This window comes from Choloepus didactylus, chromosome 5 (assembly GCF_015220235.1).
Source record: "Choloepus didactylus isolate mChoDid1 chromosome 5, mChoDid1.pri, whole genome shotgun sequence".
Lineage (NCBI taxonomy): Eukaryota > Metazoa > Chordata > Mammalia > Pilosa > Megalonychidae > Choloepus > Choloepus didactylus.
This window is the reverse complement of record NC_051311.1, coordinates 131,649,456-131,672,203: the sequence shown is the minus strand read 5'-3', so window position 1 is coordinate 131,672,203 and position 22,748 is coordinate 131,649,456. Positions and strand designations below refer to the sequence as shown.

Below are 22,748 nucleotides of genomic sequence, written 5' to 3'. Positions count from 1 at the left end.
CAAGACATGATGTATTCTGAGAATTTTAAGCAATACTTTGTAAAATAGATACTGACCAAGATTTATATTTTGGATTTATTTAAACCAGTTTATATTTCTAATCATTAATAGACTGCAATTACTTTGCAATGCAGACAATTCTCTGGAATTGGTCAATAGACTGTTACATTCCTCTGACCACTGAAGACATATTAGGTATGCAGGTTAATAAGGAGAAGAGATAGAAGGGAATTCTAGCAAAGAAGAGCTCTATTTCAGAATAGGCAAGTGTGAAACTGATTCTGCCTTTCATGAAGGAAACACTTTGAATTCAGCTTTCAGTTGTCATTTAGACATCCAGTTAAAAACAGTCTAACCACCTCTTTGACTAAATTCCTTGTTATTTTCAAAATAACTGAACATTTTAACTAAGTTGATTTCTTTCTTCCCCAATGATTATGTGGGTATTATTGAAAGTGTATAGAATAGACAAGTAGCCAGCCAGTTTCCAGGACTCCTTACCTAAAAGCTGACAGAGAACCTTGGCATTTGGTTGAGGGGCCAGGAGTGTAATCCCCTTCAGGAGCTCGTGGGTTTAACCCCCTACATTGTCCTGGATTCCACCTTATTTCCCTGGGCAAGGTAGCCATTTCAGCTGTGGCATGAGTCTCACGCCTTATAAAAAGGGCATTAAAACCATTTCACCTGTCACTTGTGTTTCCCCACCACCACCAGACCATATACAGGAACGTATTGGATGATGTATATGAATATCCAATTCTTGAAAAAGAGTTGAAAGAATTTCAAAAGATACTCGGAATGCACCGTCGTCAGTAAGTATTTAATTGTACTTTATTATGATTAAAGAAAGAAAGCAGCAGCAAATGTGATACAGTTTGGGAGTTAGACATAAAGACATAAAGATGGTTATGAACACTTTGATTGCAAGGTTCATCTTGGTGCTTTAGCTTTTGTAATAGTAAACTGTGTGTTTTTTTTAATATCTCAAAATGAATGAACACTAAATCTAGCTCACTGACTGTTTCTTACCCTGTTTGAAATGGTGGACATCAACTGGGCCATAACAACCTGAGGGCATAAAAACAATTTTATAATAAATTAATATTAATTTTTAAAGTCTAAACATTTAATTTGTGTTTTGGGGGAGTTCACAGCTATCTGTGGAATAGATAACCTCTCCTTATGTAAACTCTCCTTATGAAGCATTTGAGAAAGCATATTCATGTATCTTTTTTAAAAGTTCTATAAATAGGCCCCAGCGAGTCATGGAGCATTTTAAAAGCTCATTTTTATGGGTTCCCTGAGGGTTCCCTTATCAACTTAGAAAGATTAAAGAAAGCCATTTATTCAATGACTTTTGGCATATCCAGGTTTGGCATGTCCAGTTCCCTAGGTAACTATCATTAATTCAGATTGACAATACCTGACTTTACTGTGATTTTACCACTAGCTCTCATTAATTTTGGTAAATGAAAACATCAAGTCATTATTCAGTTTTCAGATGTAACTACAAAGTTAATCTGAAGGGAAAATTCGTTCTCTGATTTACAGTGTGGTTCATACCACATATATCAAGCACATTTATCAAGTTCTGAAAAATTTCTAAGATTTCAGCCATCACAAATGTCCTTCTCGTGGGAAACATTAATTCATGCCTTTTAGATTGCTGGTATGATTTGATGGCTTAAAGCCTGATGTAATTTTAGTAAAGGGAGACCCTATTGCAAACTAAATGACTTAGAAATTAATTTTAGGGAGCAAGAAAATAACTTCTAAGTTTTAGCCTCCAATCACCAAAATTGCACATTTAGCAATTCAGAAATGAGGTGCAAATTAGGACAGTGCATTAGAAATGAATTTTGTGGTTTTTGGTGGTTGTCATTTTTTTTAAAGTTTCCTTTTCTTTATTAGAGAAGTTGTGGGTTTACAGAACAATCATGCATAAAATACAGAATTCCCATATACCACCCTATTATCAACACCTTGCCTTGGTATGAAACATTTGCTACAATTGATGATGGCAATTTTTAAAAATAATTGTACTATTAACTATAGTCCATGGTTTAACGTAGGGTTTGCTGTTTGTGTAGTGTAGTTCCACAGATTTGTTGTTGTTGTTGTTGTTCCTTTTTATTCTGCTACCATTATACAATCCAACAATTCCTCTTTTAATCACATTCAGATATACACTTCAATGCTGTTAATTACATTCACAATATTGTGCTACCATCATCACCATCCATTAACAAAATCCCTCCATCATTCCAAGTAGGAACTCTGTACATTTTAAGCCTTAACTTCCCATTCCCTATCCTCACCCTGTCCCCTGGTACCCTATATTCTAGATTCTGGCTCTATGAATTTGCTTATTCTAGTTCTTTCAAATCAGAGAAATCAGACAATATTTGTCCTTTTGTGTCTGGCTTATTTCATTCAACAGGATGTCCCCAAGGTTCATCCATGTTGCACGTATCAGAACTTCATTCCCTTTTGCCGCTAAACAATATTCCATTGCATGGATATACCACATTTTATTTATCCATTCTTTGGTCGATGGACACCTGTGTTGCTAAAATCTTTCAGCAATTGTGATTAATGCTGCTAGAACATTGGTGTGCAAATATCTTTTCGAGTCCCTGCTTTCAATTTTTTGAGGTATATACCAAGTAGTAGGATTGCTGTGTCATACATGTGGTAGTTCTATGCTTAGCTTTCTGAGGAACCGCCAAACTGCCGGTCATCTTTTATCACAGTCTACACTATAATAAGATTCCATGGCCCAAGACTAATATGAAAATATGAACAAATAAATGAACCCAAAAAGAAAAAAAGACAAGTTTTACATCAAAATAATCCCCTGCATAGAAGTTTCTCTGTTGCTATAAGTAAGTGTGTTACGTGTGGGAAACTTTAATTCATGGCTTCATACATTTAAATTTGTTACATACATTAATGGAATGTATTAATGCACTTAGTTCATTCCATAAAAAGTGAATAAAAGGGAATATAATAGATTGAAAAAAGGAAATGATATTAAGATGTGATTCTTGTCTCTTTGGTATAAGATTGTGAAATAGCTTTAGATTCTGAATAAAATTTGAGCCCCAGTTGTTGAGCTCATCACCTTTGTCTCTAGTCCCAGTGCACTAGTTGAGCAGACAGTGTTTCTGAGAACCATGCCAACACCTTTAACTTGATGGTTTACTGAATGATGTGCTGGTTCCTTCCCGAGCGGAGGTGACCTTCCCGAGGCAGTTGGTGGGGGAATCTGATGCATGCTCGGAAATGGGACCTGCCAGGTGGTCCCCAGTTCGGCCACACAAAAAACATCCTGGAAAAGATACACCTTGGCTGAATTATTTAGCTTTCTAAATAACAATAATTTCACCTAAAACCTATCAATAAATGAGAAAACTCTCTGTGGACTGAATAAATCCTGTTCTTTCAATGCTTGACTTCACTTTCTGTGAGTGGAAAGTGAAAGATACCTGTTGAATAGATAGCTCTTTTCTTCCTGACTTGTTTGAAATTCAGAGCCCAATGTCAAGAGTGTTGTACATAGTAAAATAGTGAATAATGTGTTTTATCTGATTTGAAGAGCAGAAGCCTCTGTCCACTGAATGAAAATCAGGCTCTTGTGTGACAAAAGCTGCCTTATTCTGGGTTTGGGAAAAAAGATTGACTTCTTATACTTTTCCTTTCAGCACTGTAGATGAATATTCGCCGCAGAGGAAGGTAAAGTTTCTATATCTGGAACGGGGTAGTACAGTTTGGCAACATGCCCTGCCTCATTTGGTATTTCTTCATAATCAAAATTACTGTTGCCTCGAGCATAACTGGACAAGGCAGGAAGCCTGGGGTTGCAGTTTCCTGTGCCTCCTGCTTCTCTTAAGTTTCCCTGTCCCAGTGCAGATCTGATCTCCACCATGGGCCCTTGACCGTGACATTCTGCATATTTTGCGATGCATTTTGGAGTCTCGGAGCTTCCCTAATATCCCCAGGGTGATATAAATTTGAATTTTAAAATGTTCATAACAAAAACAAAAAAAAAAATCTAGGCAGGAATCTTTTTTTTAAATTCAGTTTTATTGAGATATATTCACATACCATACAGTCATCCACAGTGTACAATCAGTTGTTCACAGTACATGTGTAGTTGTGCTTCATCACCGCAGTCAGTTTTCATTACCCAAAAAATAAAATAAAATAAAATTAAGGATAAAATTAAAAGTAAAAAAGAATACCCAAAACATTCCATCCCCCATCCCACTCTATTTTTCAATTAATTTTTGTCCCCATTTTCTATTCATCTATTCATACACACTGGATGAAGGGAATGTGAGCCACAAGGTTTTCACAGTCACACAGTCACAACATGTAATATACATAGTTATGCAATCATCTTCAAGACTCAAGGCTACCAAGTTGCAGTTCAATAGTATCAGGTATTTCCTTCTAGCTATTCCAATACACTAAAAACTACAAAGGGATATCTATATAGCGCATAAGGATAACCTCCACAATGACCTCTCAACTCCATTTGAAATCTCTCAGCCACTGAAACTTTATTTTGTTTCATTTCTCTTCCGCCTTTTGGTCAAGAAAACTTTTTCAATCCCGCAATGCTGGGTCCAGGCTCATCCCTGGGAGCCATATCCCACATTGCCAGAGAGATTTACACCCCTGGGAGTCATGTCCCATGTATGGGGGAGGGCAGTGAGTTCACCTGCTGAGTGGGCTTGAGAGAGAAAGAGGCCACATTTGAGCAACAAAAGAGGTTCTCTGGGAGTTACTCTTGGGCACAATTATAAGTAGGCTTAGCCTCTCCTTTGCAGTAACAAGCTTCATAAGGGCAAACCCCAAGATGGAGGGCTCAGCTTTCTGAATTGGTAGTCCCCATTGCTTGTGAGAATATCAGTAATTCCCCAGGTGGGGAAATTTAATATTCCTGAATTTTTCCCCAGTTCCTCAGGGGGGCCTGCAGATATATTTCTATTCCCTGCCCAACTTACTTTGGGATGTATCAGGGTTTAACACTAACCTGTACAAACCTACCAGATTTCACTTCCTATTCTAAGTTCCATGTAATTGTGGTGCTTGAATAAACTGATCATACAAGTTAAATTATTTAGTATGCTACAGAAAATGTAGATCCTGCACCAAATAAACATCTCTTCTCTAGGCAAGAGTCTTGACTCCAAGAGTTAAGGAAGTCTTGTAAGGAAAAGGTTTGCACTTTTCAACACCAGAAAGGGAAAACAGCAAGCATGAATTTGTTGTCTGTTCAGTTTGGTGAGGAGGGGAATACAAAATGAGATGTCAGCCACAGGTTTCTGTAGAAGTATATTTATCAGTTGATTAATCAAAATGAATAATGTACCTATTCCCCTTAAGAAAGTCATTGTACCAAAGGAGAAGTGTGAAACAATCTCAGAATTGCATCTTTGCTAAACGTAGAATGCAGAAAATCAGATTGTGATAACAAACTAGAAGCTTGATGTTGGAGTAGGGAAACAATGTTTTTCTTAGAAGGATCTGTGGATGTTTGTGGTGGCCAGAGGTAGAAAAATATAAAGATATTCTCTGGCATGTTCTAGGGACCTTTTGCCTGCTACTGGTCTTGGCCAAACCCTGTTGTGTCGCTCAGAATCTTCATCTCCATATGCATTAATTGAGGCAACTCCCAGTTTATTTCTCTAAGATTTGATGGGTAGATTTCACATTAAAAAAAAAAAAATTGGCTGCCTGTCTTGGAACGTGTTGTAAACAGCTGTGGTTTTCCAAAGGGCAGGGATACATCGTTCATTGTTCTCTTTCCCCTCTTCTCACAGAATAAAGCCCTTTTCCACCAATTCAGTCTTAAGGAGAACTGGCTCCAGCATAGAGGAACTGTGACTGAAACAGAGGAAAGTGAGTATAATTTAAGGGAGGGTGGGGGTGGGTGAAGCAGCAGTTAAGCACCATCACTCTCCAACATGAACTCATCAGCCCACCTTGAACCACCATTTCCAGATGTCACCTCTCATCAGTAAGCAAGTTAGCCTCAAATATGGTGGTTTTCTTTTCTTGTTTAGAGTTACAGTTTTCTTGGTCATATAATACTGTCCCAAGGACCAAGGAAATTTTTTAATTTGGAAAGTAAGGAAATGAGACTGTGGGCAAAGAGCCTCCCTGAATTCTTGGGCAGAGATGCCAAATGGACTGGAAATCAAACCTTTCCCTCCTGAGCCACCTTTACCCTGGCTCATTGCTTATTGACTAAAGCAAATGGGCAAAGTTTGGGCCGAGTCAATCCCTGAGATTTAGAGAAGAAAATCCTGGAAGGAATAATGAAAGGAAGGACGTGCAGTAAAATTGCCTCCCCGGCGAGGCTGTGCCGGGCCATGCCCGGCGTCCAGTACGTCCGCAATCAATGCTTGTTAGTGCTGTAAGGGCTCATGACCTCTTCTGCAGAGAGCTGCTCACTCAATAGAAGGGGAAGTACCGTTTTAGCACCCTGAAGAGGCTGACGTGCTTTTCTACGTTAACAGTTTATAACGGAACAGGAAATGGTAGCGGTGGTTTCTTCCTGTTTGGATAAAGGTTGAGTCAAGTGGAAAACTGGAAAACACAGCAAATTAAAATACCATCCTACTGTGATTTTGAGACTTTCATTTAACCCGTCTTTCTCTGGGTGCTGAAAGTCTAAATGTGAACGTCGACTAGTTGGCTCAATTTCTTGAACATTTAAAAAACAAGATGTTCCAAGGTTGCTTCTCCTGCTGTAGAGTGTTTGTGTGCAATGCTGCTGATAGATGAGTCTCTGTTATATCACATTACCTGTCATCTGCACCAAGAGAAAGAGCAAACAAAATTATCTTACCTCCCAGTCATTAGCAGCTGACCTTCCTTGCCCATTTGTCTTACAATTTAATTATATAGTTTTCCAAGCTGAGCATCAAAGAGGCTGAGAGTTTTAAGATCCCTGGCCTCTTTTTGTTCATTGGTTTATTAAGCGAACTGTAAACTTATCTCACATTTACCAGTTTGTAGATCGTATCTGCCTGGCTCACAAATTCCATTTTCTATGGAAGGAAGAAAGCCTTTTTGTCACTTACAAGTCTGTTGACAAAATATAAAACAACTATTTGTTGGATGCTATTGTTTTAGAGACACACCCAACCAAACCAAACACAATGCTGCTGGTGTTTCATGATGCCGTGTTTACTTTGAGGTTCTGTACATGTGAACTCATAGTTTGGCTTTTGCTTTATTTGTATTTCTATGAAAATATTCCTGGATTTGTTTTTGTGAATGCCATTTAAATTGCATATGAAATTTCTCTAGGAGCTGCACCCCTATTCTTTTCTTTTTTTTTTTTTTGCCACATAAAAGACAAGAATTTCTAAGTATTTTATTGCCTTCTTTCTATTGTAAAGAAGCCAGTGTTTTTATAAATTCACAGTAGCTGAAATAAGAAGCAAATAATATGTCAATCATCTCCATTGCTATTAAAACAGTTTCTGCCATTCAAATCATAAAAAAAATTTTTTCCAGGACAGATTCACTCTGACAGTGATAATGTCCTATTAATAATTATCATCACTGCAGATGATAAAGAAATTTAAAAGGCTGGAAATGTGACCTCCATTTGGAAACTAAACTCCCCACCACCTTAATCAGGAGAGTCGTTATTAAATAATTGAGAAGGCTATGCACAAAAACCGAGGCAGATGGTAGATTTTTTTAGATAAGCTTATGAAAATTCCAATAGAAAAAGGCAGTGTTCTTGATTGAGCCACTGTGATTGTTCAGAAATGGAGTGTAAAATAAAAATTTATGAGTTACACATATTAATATGCTCTGTTGAGGGATCCCAGAAAACCTCAAAGGAGGTAGTCAAAAGCACAAAGCACGTACCCCAGATCCCAGGTCAGAGGGTCACCACCATGAGAGCAGACTTGCATGATGCATCTCTCTCACTGCAAGAAGGGAAGCCTAAGGACAGCTCATGCTTGTTCACCAGCTTCTTAACATCCATGTCTCATGTGTGTGCACACACACACATTTATATGCATATTCCCTTAGGTGCTGATATGCATATATAATATGAAAATCTAGCCTTATATGTTTTATATTTAAAAGAATAACAGGTGGGTGCCTTGATTTGGAAAAGTCTGTGTCTCATGTCCACATTTCTTTGTATTCTAATGATTCTTTTGACTTGTGCAGTTTTGTGCCACGTGTATATAACTGAGCACTCCTATGTCAGTGTGAAGGCAAAAGTTTCCACTACAGCCCAGGAGATCCTGAAAATTGTGGCAGAAAAGATCCAGCATGCAGAAGAAGATCTGGCTCTGGTGGCTGTCACGTTCTCTGGGGGTAACTTCTTTTCTGTTGTTGAATATTCATCTTTCACTGGATCTCCTCTGAAAGGAGAGGGTTGGCATTTTTATAGAGTAAATGTGTATCTCATCCCTTCTGGGTTTGCAGCTGGATGACCACAGTAACAATGAGAAGCTGCCTACCAGAGGTGTTTCCATGACAACAGCTGGGTACTGTTGGATACTGAATTTCCTCCCCAATAATTGAATGGAGAGGCACGCCAGTGTTTTTTAATACGTTGTAAAGCTTTTCATGTTTTGTACTATAGAGAAACCTTCTATTTTCATATTTAAATTAACTTGGGAAATTACTAATGGAAGCGATTACTTCAGGAGAAAAAAGGAACACAGCTTTGAACTTTAGTCCTATTGCTGGTTGACAACTTAATAGTTAAAGACTTCCCATGGAAAGAAATAAAAGCTGGTACCATAAGCCAAAGCTCAGGGATGGTGTTCTTTCAGGTGGACGTGGGAGGGAGGCCTGGTTTTGCTTTTCCTTCTATTGGGCCTTATTTATCCTCAGAGAATGGTTTGTTGTCTGTTTTGAATAAGATCACACAGATTACAAGCTGACATTATTGATGTATATGACCTCTACAGACCCCTTCTGTTTTCATTAGAGGCTGTTAGATTTCATTGTTGCCAGCCTCCTTTTTGCTTACAATCTTTATTTAATATCCCATTAGCCCTGAGAAAAACACAAAGAAAGTGACTTAGCACCAGTAGTTGAAAGAGCGGGGTAACATGTGAGGTAATCAACCAGAGGTGCAGGCAGGGAGGAAGACAGATAAATGGCATTCTTGCTTACCCTTTGTTAGAATTCTACGGTTGGGAAAATATCACACTATTCTTGACATTAAAGTATTATGTGGCAGAATATTGTTTCTATTGCCTTGTCACTCAGAGCAGATAAGGCAGGCCTGCAAACCACTTGACTACTTATGCAGTCAGATACAGCCCTTCTCCCATGCCTAATAAAAACACCTCTCCTCCCACTCCCAGTACCCTCACTGTGCATGCTGTAAAAATATTATCTAGGAAAACAAAGCTAAAATTTGAGAAACTGATGATCAGCTTTAGTCAGGGAGTAGTGGCGTTTTTAAGAAAAGATTTCAGGTATGTCAGATAAATATATGATAAAGGTGTATTCTATTTAAAGTGACTAAAAATATTAAATGACTTTAAGCAGCAGTAAGCTTCATCAAAACCTGCATTTACCTTTAAGGTAGCACCGCTACAGAGAGTAATCGTTGGGACCCCATTCTGACAGAAGGTGCTGGACCTGGCAGCACAACAAAGTGCCACAAACTGAGTGAACTTTGTGGCACAACAAAGACCCATCTCCTCCAGTTGCTGGCTCAGAGTCAGCCCAGGGCTGCTTGTGAATCTGGAAACTGAGTGGCTTTTTTACTACCCACTATCTATTCGGTGGCTCTGGTATACCATTTTCACTCTCCATTAAATTAGATTCATCAGGGTGGGCAATGGCATTCTAATACGTGTTGACCCTTTGCTAATCATCCCTAGAAATGACAGCTTATCTCTTAGATTACCACCCACATTTGGAAATGTGCCATCATTTCATATCCATTAGTACTTTTGCCTAAGAACCTTTCTGCCTGCATCTAGCTATCCTCCAAACAATGATGTTTTAATGAAGAAAAACAAAACAAAACAAAAAAAATGCAGTGTAACGTATTCTTTGTCCGAGTTACATAACTTTTGATAACGTTTCAATGCTACTTGAAAATGAAATGACGATGTGGTCTGCTTTTTTCTTTTTAACCAAAAACAAAGTTTAAAGATATCAGAAATGTTGGAGGCTTTGATGTTTTTTTTCTGAGAGGAATGGCACTACCATTTTCATAGCTTTCAATGAGTTTCTAGCTGTTTTGTACCCAGGGTAGGTCTATACACGTAACAGTGACCTATTCACGTATTCAAGGCTAAAATCCTATAAGCTTATTAATTTATAATATAGTGACAAACCTGAAGTTAAGGGGAAATGGTTTCTTAACAAATAGAAAAAAATACTGTGAGAAAGCCATGGCATTTGACTCTATAGAAGGCACAAACTGCCTCTCATAGCTTCAGGATTAATGTAGGCAGGAGCACATGGAGGGCTGCAAAAAGGTATAGCTAAACAAAGAGGGAGGAGCTGGAAGAACTTTAGAGCCCTGCAGTGCGGAAACATTTACACGCATCAACAGCCTGACATTACAGTGCTATTGATATTTATAATGCTGGGCTATAGGGAATATATTAGATTATCATTAGTGTACTCTGTATTAAGCAAGAAAGATGTCCATCAAAATGTTCAAAATAAAATTTAGTATTTGAACTGATCGAGTTATCTGGAAAAAGGTATGTGGAATATTGCATTTTCCAGTAATGCTGGTTAGCCAAAAGCCTGCCTTAGGTGAAGCTGATTATGTTACACTAAATGAACTTTAGTCTTATTTCCAATCTATCCTGTAAGCATTTTGTAGTTATGATGAGAAAAACATTTTTCCAAGAAAAAATTTTGTATTATAAAAGGGTTCCAGCTATGGTAGGAAAATGGTCAAAGGATGGGAACAATTTGCAATAAAGGAAATAAAATAGATGAAGAATATATGAAAAAATATTCAATTTCCCTAGTACTCAAGAAATACAAAATAAACTGATAGTCTATTTTGGTTTTAGCAGAATAGCAAACTCATCGAAAGTAATGATCAGTGTTCAACTTTTATGCCTATATTTAAGAAAATAATTTATTTTCCTAAAAATAAAAATTGAAAGCAATTTTGCAGTTTGTATCAAAACCTTTAAAAATATTCATCCCCTTTGACCCAGTAATTCCACTGTCTTAAGGAGATCATCTGTAAGTAGACAAAGATTTATGCACAAGGATGTTCACTTCTGCATTATATATTATGGCTGCTACAATAATAGACCCTATTTATCAAGATCCTTTTATATGCTAGGCCCTGTGCTATTACTTAGCCTGTATCACATCATTTAATTTATATGATCCAAAAAATTAGAAACCGTGAAATGTGCTACAAAAAAGGAAAGATTTTTAGATGATATGATGGATTCTTATGCAACGAATTAAACTTGTTTGCACATATGTCACTGTCCTATTTGCTCAAATATTTTTCCTTGCTGAGCTTTTCTCTTTAGGCATGTCATCTAGGCCTGCGGCTGTTCTTGTATTTCTAATTACTGTGCCTTTCTATTTTTTTTTTTTTAAATAAAGAAAAACATGAACTTCAGCCTAATGACTTGACCATCTCCAAATCCCTTGAGGCATCTGGTCGGATATATGTCTATCGGAAAGACCTGGCTGACACTTTGGTAAGGACTTTTAGCCTTGTACTTGAAACACATGCAAAAAATGTCAGACCCAAAGCATCTTTTCATAGATTTATAAGGAAAATTTTTTTTTAAAGCTATATTAAAATATTTCCTTTCCTGGCCAAATAACACTACTTTTACAAATCAAGGAGAGACCAAACTTGAAGAACTTAAATCCTCACTGAGTCAAATCGTGCTTCTCTCTGAGCCCTTGAAACAAGAGATTTGGGATAAGTGACTCCGTCTCCCATGGAATCTTAATTCCATTTCTTCTGTTTTGGTGGATATTGGAGATTAGGCTAACAAATACATACTGGGTGGATTTAGGGAGAAAGGTGCTCTGCCTCCTTTATTTCAGTACATTTGGTGTACTTTGAATACCCTATTCCCTTGGGGCATCTGTGCCTCTGCAGAGTAGGAGTTTGAAGATACATATGAGTTGTAAGTTACCTTAAGCCCAAGTGGATGATTATTTTGTTGCTGTCCCCGAAGAGCTCAGTCTTGTGGCCGCTTGCCAAATGGTGTGGCGAGGCCTCACATCCATCAGCGAGAAAAAGTGGCTCTAACCGATTGTGATTTTAGCATCCAGGTCCGTGATCTCTTCACAGAGTCAGCGCTGGGGCAGCTCTTCCTGGTTGGCTTGGGTGTTACTTATTGAATTGAGGAATTGATATATCATACACATGGACTTTTAAAAAACTCCTTATAATAAAAAATAATTCATGCAAAACTCTGCAGCATGTCAAGCCACATAATATTCATCACTCTCATTTTTCACACTTGTGCTCCAGGCATGTATGTGCTAAGTGATTTACATACAGTATCTCATTTAACACTTGTAGTAACTCCATGAGGTTCAGAGGGGCTAACTTACTACAGCTTCACATAGCCAAGTAAGGAACAGGGCTAAGATTTAAATCCAGTTATGTTTGACTCTGAAGCCCCTGCTCATTCCTTTCATTTGTATGTGATAAACAGAAAAGGAGGGGGGACTTTCTGGTTCTAAGTGTCTTTTAACAGATCACTTGTTCTATGTCTATACATCAGGTAATTACGTTAGTGAAACAAACATTACAAACTAGGTACTGCACAGCGTCTTTGAGTAAATAATGAGATAGGTTTTGCCACCTTCCCATCACTCCCCGAGGAAGGAGGACCATCTAAAATGTAGCTAGTGTGGGGCTCGTCGTGAGGGAGGGGACCCGCTCTAGCAGTCTTCCACTCCACTCCTCCTCCCTGCCCTACACAGACTTCTCATGCCGTTCCCTTGTGTGTGTCTCCAGGGCTCTTTTCTACTGCTGTCAGGGGTTTAGCTTCAGAAGAGTAGAGGACAGGCCTGGGGCAATGTATTAATGGAATAAATGGGTGCCTGTGACACGTGTTCTGAGAGGATCCAGAAGCCATCCTGCCCTTGAATACTTGCCCACCAACTTTTTTGGGCAGCACCTAAAACTTCTGTCATTGGAATGATGGACTTAGGCATTTCATCTCCAAAGGGTTTCAGCTGAAATGGAATATTGCCAGGGAAGGATAACCCATGAAACCACTGGTACCCACTTGCAAGCTGTCATAAATGAGTTCATTTTTGAAAGTCAGGATTAGAGCTGTGAAAGGATGTGAAAGGAAGGGAAAGTGTTTCTTGGTGAGGGCGGTGAACTTGAATGAAGATGGTGATACCATGGTAAGGGGCACATTTAGGTAGAAAATAGTAAGGGCAAAAAGCCAAATAAAAATATCTTCACCTCTCCAGATTACTACACGGGTGTTTGTATGACTCCCCAGTTCGTGCCCCCTGCCTTTGGGAGTCTGTGTGCAGTGTGGAGCCAGCTGGTGCCAGCCTAGCCAAGCAGGTCCTTGAGAAACCTAGGTTTACTGCCCCCCCTACCCGCCTCAGTATTTGTAAGCTCGTTCATTTAGTCAGACCTTACTGTAGCATTACTTCACGCTCTATCCCATATGGGGCTTCAATCTGTGCCTGGACCTGCTCTGAAGAGAGCCACTTTTCTGGAAGCAGAGCTTTGTGGAACCCTTTGTCATTAGTAGTTTTTTGTTTTTTGTTTTTTTAATAAAGAAATCTTTTCATAAATGTAAAAACTTCTAAAATGAAAATAATTTATATTGTAATTTAAAAATACAGAGATTAGTTCTCTGAATCTGAACTATTCCCTTATCTGTCCTTTATTTTTCTCAAAACCCCATTCTTTTTGCTTTGAAGAAGCCATCATTAACTATTTGAGTCCACGGCATAGGAATCCTCAAATGGGAGAATTTACATTTTGCTTGGCAGATATCAAATATTTTGGAAAGATACCAAATAATTTATAATCACTTTTGCAGCAACAATAGACTTAAAGCTGCGGTGGCGATTAATAAAGTCTTGCCAGATTTTAAGGAAGAGCTCCAAGCTAGACTCCTAGGTACTAGGCCCTATTTATGTATGGAAAGCAGTTGATACTTAAAATAATCACCTGCCATAGAGTATAAATGAAGGAACTTTTAAAAATTATTATGTTTGAATTTTTTCACTTTCCACGGACATTGTAATAAAATTTGTAAATGTATGTCAGGTATGAGTCTTGTTAAACATACTTCCGGCAAAAGCCATGTCTGTCTTCGTTGAAGTGCACCATGCCATTTCTTTTGTTTGTTTTTGTAGTAACCCTGCTGGCACATTAATTCTTACTAGAAGCCAAAGTGATTTCAGGGCTTCCGCTTTCATTATGCTGTCTGCTGGGGCAGTGCTTTATAATCACATCTGGGGAGGGGCAGGCCAAGGCAGCCAAGAACCATTGATCACATTCTGCTGTTTCCAAGGCTGTTTCCTAAATTGGCTGTAACTCACTGGAGGTGAACAGACCAGGGGAAATATTAAGTGCACTCAGAAAAGATTAGTTTTCTAATCTGGGCTTCTAGTGCCTTTCTATGGCCAGCCTGTTCAGTACAAAACATTTGGTAATTACTGAGGATCCTTTTGCTTCTGTCCGTTGGTTTAGAACCCGTTTGCAGAAAATGAGGAATCACAGCACAGGTCTCTGAGGATTTTGGGAATGAACACTTGGGATCTTGCTCTGGAATTAATGAATTTTGATTGGAGTCTCTTCAATTCAGTTCACGAGGTAAGTAGGGAGTGAGAAGATAAAAAAATGTAAATGTCGTTTTAATCGTGAAGGCTTTTTGAAGACTGTTTATGCATGTGGCTAAGTGTAAAGAAAAAAAAACCATCATCTGGTGACATAGTTATGCTAGGATAGCATGGTGCAAATGATGTTTGAAGACTTTAAATATATTGAAAGACTGGCCCAGTCCTAGGAAAAACAGACTGCACAGTCATGATTTATTTGCTTTAAGTGCGATCACATGTTTGTGCAATGTAGTATAAATATGCTATATTTTATATGTGTATGGATACATATGTGTTGAACATATATATTTACATGTATATTTGAAGCTTTAATGGGGTTGAAGAGCCATTATACTTTTGACACGTTTGATATTAGTATTTTTTCACTTTTTCCTTGAAAATTACAGTAGTTACAAATGAAACACTTATATTTATGTGTGTACTCATAATATAATATTACTTTAAACTGTGCTGCAAGACTTTGGGCTTTCTTGAAATTTTTGAAAAATATCTCGAATTTTTATGTCCCTGTCACCTTCTCCCTTGTGGATAGATTATAACATTTATGAAACGATAGAATAGGGGCAAAACTCTACTGACAGTGAGTACATTTGGCCAGCGGAAAGGCTCACAGGAGTCAAGAGATGAAAAATACAAGAGCCCTGGCAAATCATATGGGTTTACTTTGACATGTAGTGAAAGTTTTCATGGCAAAATGACCTTTCTCTTCTGAAGAAGGAACATCAGTTTAAGGACCCTTGCGCTTCACTTTCATTTTGGAATGTCTTTTCACTGGCCTCATATTTTCTTATTAAGTTGAGGGAAAATTTCAACATTACGAACTGAATTTGAGCAAGTTGTGAGCTCCTGAAGGCTAAATGACTTGTGACCTTGAAAGTGTTAATACAGTGGGCTGCATCCCTGCTTATCTTGCTTATCCAGTGGGAAAATGAGGGTTATTTCTGCAAAACACACACATACCCACACTTACCTTTAAAAACAAATCTCTCCTATTACTCTGCATATGACTAGACTACATAAATCGTTATTGCTCATACTCACTTTGGTAAAATATTGGACCAAGCCTGCATCTCACTTTTTTTTCTGTTTATGATTTGACAGTATCTTAAATTCGTGAGTCTCAATGCATGATATTCAGTCCAGCAGCAGCAGCAGCATTAACCTGGGAACTTGTTAGAAATGTAAACTCCCAGGCCCCAGCCCAACTTGCAGAATCAGAAACCTTGGGGGTGAGCCAAGCACTCAGTGTTCTGAGAGGCCATCCGCGTGATCTTGATTCATACTAAAGTTTGAAAACCACTGTCTTGGAAAATTAATTTAGATTCAGTCCATAATAAACTTCAGACTGTCTTTTAAATTCTGAAAAACTACTTTTGTATATGGATTCTAGGTGAACATTATTTAATGAAGCATCTTTGAAGCTAAACTATTTCCACTGACTTCCAAGGTAGTTTTCATATCAAACAGTTTTTGAGTACCTCTCAATGAGAAGTATTCTAGAAATACTTAAGCTGATAAGCAGAGCACACATTCAGGGAAAGTAAAGTTATCCAATTTGGCAAGTGTGGAGGGAGTTTTGTAAAGATCTTGTGAGAGAGTGATCTGAAAAGGAAGCTGGGATGAATTGTGAAGGATCTTGAACTCCAGATTAGAGAGTTTGGACTGAATTGAAGAAGCAGAATGGACCCACTGACAGTTATTGAGCAGGGTGTAAATATGATCAGAGTTCACCTTCAGGAAGGTTGATCTGAAAATAACAGAGAGTGAACTGTAGACAATAGACCGAAGGAGGTTGGATGTTTTGTTTACTTACGGCCTCATGTGCAGTGTGACTGGGAGTGGAAGGAGACAGAGAGAGAGAGATAACTAATCTGCCCAAGTCAAGGACTGCTTTTATTGTGAATGCTCCTTTTTTTTTTTTTTTTTTTTTTTTTTTGCCAGTGCATTCCATATAGCCTATGAAATTCCTGAAGGTGATGCTCTTTGGGTTGAAAAGCTTTCTTTACATGCCAGTTACATGGAGAAATGGGACATTAATGTTTCAGGGAGTAAAATGATATAAGTGTTGTTATATTATTTTCTCCGTTGACAGATCTAATGAAATGGCAGTGACTATCTGAAGGTAGCTCTTAAAAATAGGCTAAATTTTATATCGACTTTGTGCCCAAAAAAAATAATTCCTGGTATATATACATTTTCTTTCAGCAAGAGCTGATCTACTTCACGTTCAGCAGACAGGGAAGTGGGGAGCACACTGTGAACCTCAGCCTTCTGCTACAGAGATGCAATGAAGTCCAGCTCTGGGTGGCCACTGAAATTCTGCTCTGCAGCCAGCTGGGCAAGCGAGTGCAGCTGGTGAAGAAGTTCATCAAAATTGCGGCTCAGTAAGTTTCTCCACGGGAAAAGTGCTGCTCCTCTAGTTTTGAGAACGTACATATTTTCCCCTTGTGGTGATAAGAAGGGCTAGGATATGAAAGTGTAATATTGACCTAAGTGACCAAATGGCTGAAAAGGTCTGTTCTTGAATATTTATTTCTTTGCATTTGCAGTATTTATATTTTAAAGTAAATGTCAAATTACCAGACTAAAGCACTGTGCTATAGATAGAACCAGCAAGCAGGCAGTGCATGATCCTCCATCCTGCTCCTAAATCACTATGGAGCAGGGAGAAATACAGGAAGGAGGCTGGAAAATTGGGAAGGTGATACAAGGATGTGAGAATCACTGAAAATAAGATGCATTCTAGGATTGTACTCTTGGCTCCTTGTTGCCCACTATGAACTTTGCAGACTCCTTAGAAGGCCTTGCACTGTTTTCATCCCGTGTGCACCCCAGGCTCCAGCCAGTCTGAATGTCTATCTCTTTCCCACACTCACTATCCTCCAAGCCTTGATATGTGTTGTTGGCTCTGCCAAGAATGGCCACTTGCACCCAGCAAACTGCTATCGTTCTTCAAGACCCAGCTCTAATGTTACTTCTTTCCTGATGTCATCCCTGACTTTCAAATGCAGGGTCAACTCCTCCCCACTCCCCCTATACAAATATATATATTTTTTCCTCTTTTTAAACTCATCTTTTTATATTTATTATCTTTATCTTTAAATTTATATTTATTAATCTATCTTCATTGGACTGTATAACCTCCCAGAGGACAGGGCCATTTCTAATCAGTCATTGTACCTGGGGTGTCTGGTATAGAACTTGGTAAATAGCAGTGACTCAGTAAGTGTTGGTTGAATGATGTTTTAGTAACTTGCTGGGAGCAAGTCACTTAAATACTTAAAATACTGGATTAGTGCTCTGAGCCGGCTCTTTGGACAGCTTCCGAACACAAGCAGAAGGAGGCAACCTGGATCAAATTCTTCCCCAGTTAGTTTTGCTTCCAAGTCTTCCCGTTTCATTTCTCCATTGACCTCCAAGGTAGTTTTCATATCAAACAGTTTTTGAATACCTCTCACTGAGATATATTCTAGAAATACATGCTGATTACCCGTGCAAGGTGCTGTGGGGAAAATAGACTGAGTCAACTCTCCATCCCTGCTCTCGTGGAGGCTGCAGTCTGCTGGGGGGATAATTTTATAACATGCATGGCTAGTATACACTGTAGAATGGGAAGGTGCCCTATTATGGGATCAAATTCTACTGGGGGCTTTTGGGGAGGGAAAGATCATATCCAAAGGGATATGAGGAGGGTTAGGAGAATGTTTTTGAAAGAAGTCGCATTTGAAGTTATATTTGAATTTTGGGCAGGATTTTGACAGTTAAGAACTTAGAAGGGCACATTATCCATGGAGGTAAAACTCGTCAGTGGCGTGGAAGCTGATAAGCAAAGCACATGTTCAGGGAAGGTAAAGTTACCCAATTTGGCAAGCGTGGAGGGAGTTTTGTAAAGATTTTGTGAGAGAGTGATCTAAAAAGGAAGCTGGGATGAATTGTGAAGGATCTTGAACTCCAGATTAGAGTTTGAACTGAATTGAAAAAGCAGAATGGACCCACTGACAGTTTTTGAGCAGGGCGTGAATATGATCAGATTTGACCTTCAGGAAGGTTGATCTGAAAATAACAGAGAGTGAACTATAGACAATAGACCGAAGGAGGTAGGATATTTTGTTTACTTAGGCAAGTGATAAGGGAGGGTTTTGGCCTGATTTGCAGTGTGACTGGGAGTGGAAGGAGAGAGAGAGAGAGAGAACTAATCTGCCCAAGTCTTGGACTGCTTTTATTGTGAATGCTCCATTTTTTTTTTGTTTTTTTTTTGCCAGTGCATTCCATATAGCCTATGAAATTCCTGAAGGTGATGCTCTTTGGATTGAAAAGCTTTCTTTACATGCCAGTTACATGGAGAAATGGGACATTAATGTTCCAGGGAGTAAAATGACACCATCCAGCTCAGTTCTCAGTTCAAGAGTATATCCATCTTCAGGGAAATGAAATCTATTCACGTCTTCTCCATGTGGCCCCATGTCTTTGAATCATTTATGGTACTGTTCTCTATCCCTTGCCCATGGACTAGAATGCCAACAGAAACATATTGTTAAATTTCTTATAATCATAGTAGTAGGAATAACCAGGGGAAGATAGTCATTTCCACAATCATGAGGGGTTTTCCTTGCCTAAGGCATGCTATTTGCATATTCATGTCTCCTGTCCTCTCACATCCCCATCCCCCATCTCTGTGGATTGAGTGGATTTTATTTCCTCACACAGAGACAAAGGACTGTTTGCTAAACTGGCATGTTTAGTGTCAGTCTGTTCTTATCATGAATGAATGACCCTAGGTAACAGGCTGGAATGGTACCCAGTATTTGTACTGTATCAGTTTGTCTTCCAGAGAAATCATGTCTATGTTATTTCCTTTTTATTTATAGAGTCAGATGTTTGTTATCTGTGGTGTGTGTGTGTGTGTGTTTTAAGGATGACTAAAAAGAAAGCAAGATGGAACAGGAAAATTATTTATGGTGAGCTAAAATATTAAAAAATGGGAGATTGTATCTAAGATTCCATGTAAATGATGCTGAATAAAAAAGGGGTATGGTATTGAATAATAATAAAATCAGTTCCCCAAAGTTCCTGTTTTCAACTTCAGGAAATGCTGTTTGAAGGGCTTGCTATATACAAGGCACTGGACTGATGGCAGAATAAAAAAATGAAATAGATTCTCTAGCCTCAGGAAACCTGCTGTCGAGGGGGAGTGACATAGCCAGTGGGACCACCGTCATGTAGCAAGGTGGCAAGACCCAGGAGAAGAGAGAGCCTCTAACTGAGGGTGTTCTGGCAGGAGGAGCCTGGCATTTCAAATCACCAAGTCAAGAGATGGGGCTAACTCAAGTCTGTCCCAGCTGGTGTGAACTTTTAAGAGGTGTGGTAAGACGGAAAGAGTAGAATGGGAAAAGTAAGTCCAGGAGGGAAGTAGAACAGCGGTATTGAAGCTTTTAGACAGCAGTGATTCTCAAAGTCAGGTAGATACCGAAATCACAGACCAGGAAATATCTTGTTTCTGTTTATTCATGGAATCTATGCCAAGCAGGTTCCACCCAGGAGAAAGTTGGCAGAAAGCAGGTCAAGGGGCCAGCTGGACTGAGGTCCAGGGCTTGCTGCCTACCAGGACACTGCAGAGGTAGGAATCGGGGAGGAAGACCAGAAAGCCAGACATAGCCCCAGGGAGGTTCAGGACAAGTGCCTGCAGGTCTTGCATTCAACCCAGTTATCTTGCACACCAGGTGTGGAGGCAGCAGCAACTTTCCAGGTCCCCCCTAGGAGCTGCCAGGCACACTGGGCTTGGGCAGGATGTGGTCCATGCGGCTGCCTCTAGGACCAGGCTGAGACAGGCAGGATCTGCCAGGACCCAGCCGGCCGTGTACATTCCTGCTTCCATGGGTCCAAACCATTTTCCTGGTTCTGAACCAGTGCTCTTACAGACCTCCAGTGCGACTGGAAATGGGTATACCACTTTTTGAGGGACAGCCATTTGTAATGTGTATCAAAAACCTTTAAAGTCTTCATAGCTTTTCACCCATCCTGTAATGGCTGGAATCTGGCTTAATGAAAAAAATCATAGATGCAACCAAAAGTTTTATGCACAAAGCCATTCACTACAGCATTCTGTATAGCAGAAAGGAATTGAAAAATGTTCACAGTAGCGGAATGAGTGAACAAATTATGGAATATGCTCTTAACTAAATATTCTACACACACTGATGATGCTAGTGAAGAGTCCATAGTACATAACATAACATTTATATTAACCGAAAAAGCAAGATACAGAGTGATCCTGTAATTTTTATGATCTCTTAATTTTTTATTATTTAAAAAAACATGTTCATAGCACACTCTAAGAATGCCACACAACAAGGGCTTGCTGCTCTGTCAAACAGAGTAGGTTAGAAAACAAAACAAAATAAAATTTTAACATATACTATTCCCAAATGCCATCTGGAGACGTTGGTGATGACACCACAGAGGAGTGGCTTTTGAGAGAGGCTCCGTTAACATACTTTAGTTGCCTGTTACACACCCAGCTTACTGCTAAGCATGTTCATATATTTTCATATTTAATCATCAAGGTGGGGTAATTACTTAATTGTAAAGGCTAACCTCGGAGAAGTTGTTTTCTAATGCTCCCCGGAATTTTTAAGGAATCTGGAGTTCACAGTCTCTTCCTGCTGACCTTGAAGCCTAAACTCCCTCTGCTACCCCAAGTCCCCTCGGCCGGCCTTGGACATGACTGGAATTTGCACTGGCTGAGTCTAAGGGTATGATCAACCATGTGCAGAATGAATAACCTTACAGAGTGAACAGAACTAAACACGAACTTATTTTGCATTTTACTTGCTTTTTTTTTTAGATGAAAATTGTGGGACAGGAGTCCCATTATATATGCCATATTTTAAATATATACTCAATAAAGTAGCTCTTTTATCAGTAGCAAAGGAAAATAAGCTTAAATCCGATGGGAGGGGAGCTTAGACCTATGAGGTGAGAAGGGATTATCTGTCAAAAAATAAAACAACACACTAATTAAAGAAACAGGACTAGAGAGCAGTTACAATGAGAGTATGGAGTATATAAAGATGAAGTTAAGAGTTTCTGGTTGAAATTGTTAAAGCGTACAAAATAGTTTGGAAAGCAGGAATCATTTTAAATATCCAGAGGTCATCAAGAGCACAGATCTTTTTCTAAAGGTAAGGATTAGCAGAAGCATTTGGAAACATTTCTCTTGGTGTTAGAAACAGTTGAGGGGAGACCAGGCCTCACGTGGGGGTGCTGAAGGGTCCATTCGCTCTGGAGCAGAGTTCAGTCCTGCCCTAGAGTTTGAACTCCGTGGCCTGGGAGATGCTTTTCAGCTGTATCTTCTGTGATCCCCTGGGAAAGGGATGTTGCCTGAAAGAGCCCTCTGCTTTCTTTTACTCCATAGCTGCAAAGCCCAGAGAAACCTGAATTCTTTTTTCGCTATTGTGATGGGGCTCAACACTGCTTCCGTCAGCCGACTGGCACAGACCTGGGAGGTGAGCCTGGGGGTTCCGGGAGCACTGGGGGAGCGGGGAGCGGGCAAGCAAACCTGCATGGAGAATGTTTCAGAGAAAAGCCAAAGTAATATGTCAAGTCAGTAGGGACTCCTTTGATCAAACGGTCTTTAAAATGGTTCTTAATATACATGAAAAAGATATAATTCTAAAAATCCACTCCAGCTAGAATTCAGTCTTCCCCTTCCCTTCCCCTGTGACGGCATGTTTGCAGTTCCATTCTGGTCCTTTCACATCTGACCTGTATCATGGTGTGTGTTCAGATGTGGATTCGCTGTGATGTGGTGCTAATGCATGTAAGCTTCAGGGCCTCTCGCTTGCACGGGCACCTGGGAATGTGTTCACATGGATGATGTGTATCTTTGTAAAATTTGCAAAAGA

General features: G+C 39.2%; 1 protein-coding gene across 5 annotated transcripts in view; it reads left to right on the top strand.

Annotated features, from left to right (window-relative positions):
• RAPGEF5 (Rap guanine nucleotide exchange factor 5) overlaps window positions 1-22,748 on the top strand; it is a 271,773-nt gene that overhangs the window by 228,395 nt on the left and 20,630 nt on the right. For all 5 annotated transcript variants that reach the window (XM_037836879.1, XM_037836878.1, XM_037836876.1 and 2 more), the window contains exons 14-21: window positions 715-812; window positions 3,705-3,735; window positions 5,832-5,910; window positions 8,212-8,361; window positions 11,605-11,702; window positions 14,696-14,818; window positions 17,050-17,228; window positions 22,259-22,349. In XM_037836879.1, coding sequence (XP_037692807.1) covers window positions 715-812; window positions 3,705-3,735; window positions 5,832-5,910; window positions 8,212-8,361; window positions 11,605-11,702; window positions 14,696-14,818; window positions 17,050-17,228; window positions 22,259-22,349 — 849 coding nt within the window. The remainder of the gene's footprint in view (window positions 1-714; window positions 813-3,704; window positions 3,736-5,831; window positions 5,911-8,211; window positions 8,362-11,604; window positions 11,703-14,695; window positions 14,819-17,049; window positions 17,229-22,258; window positions 22,350-22,748) is intronic.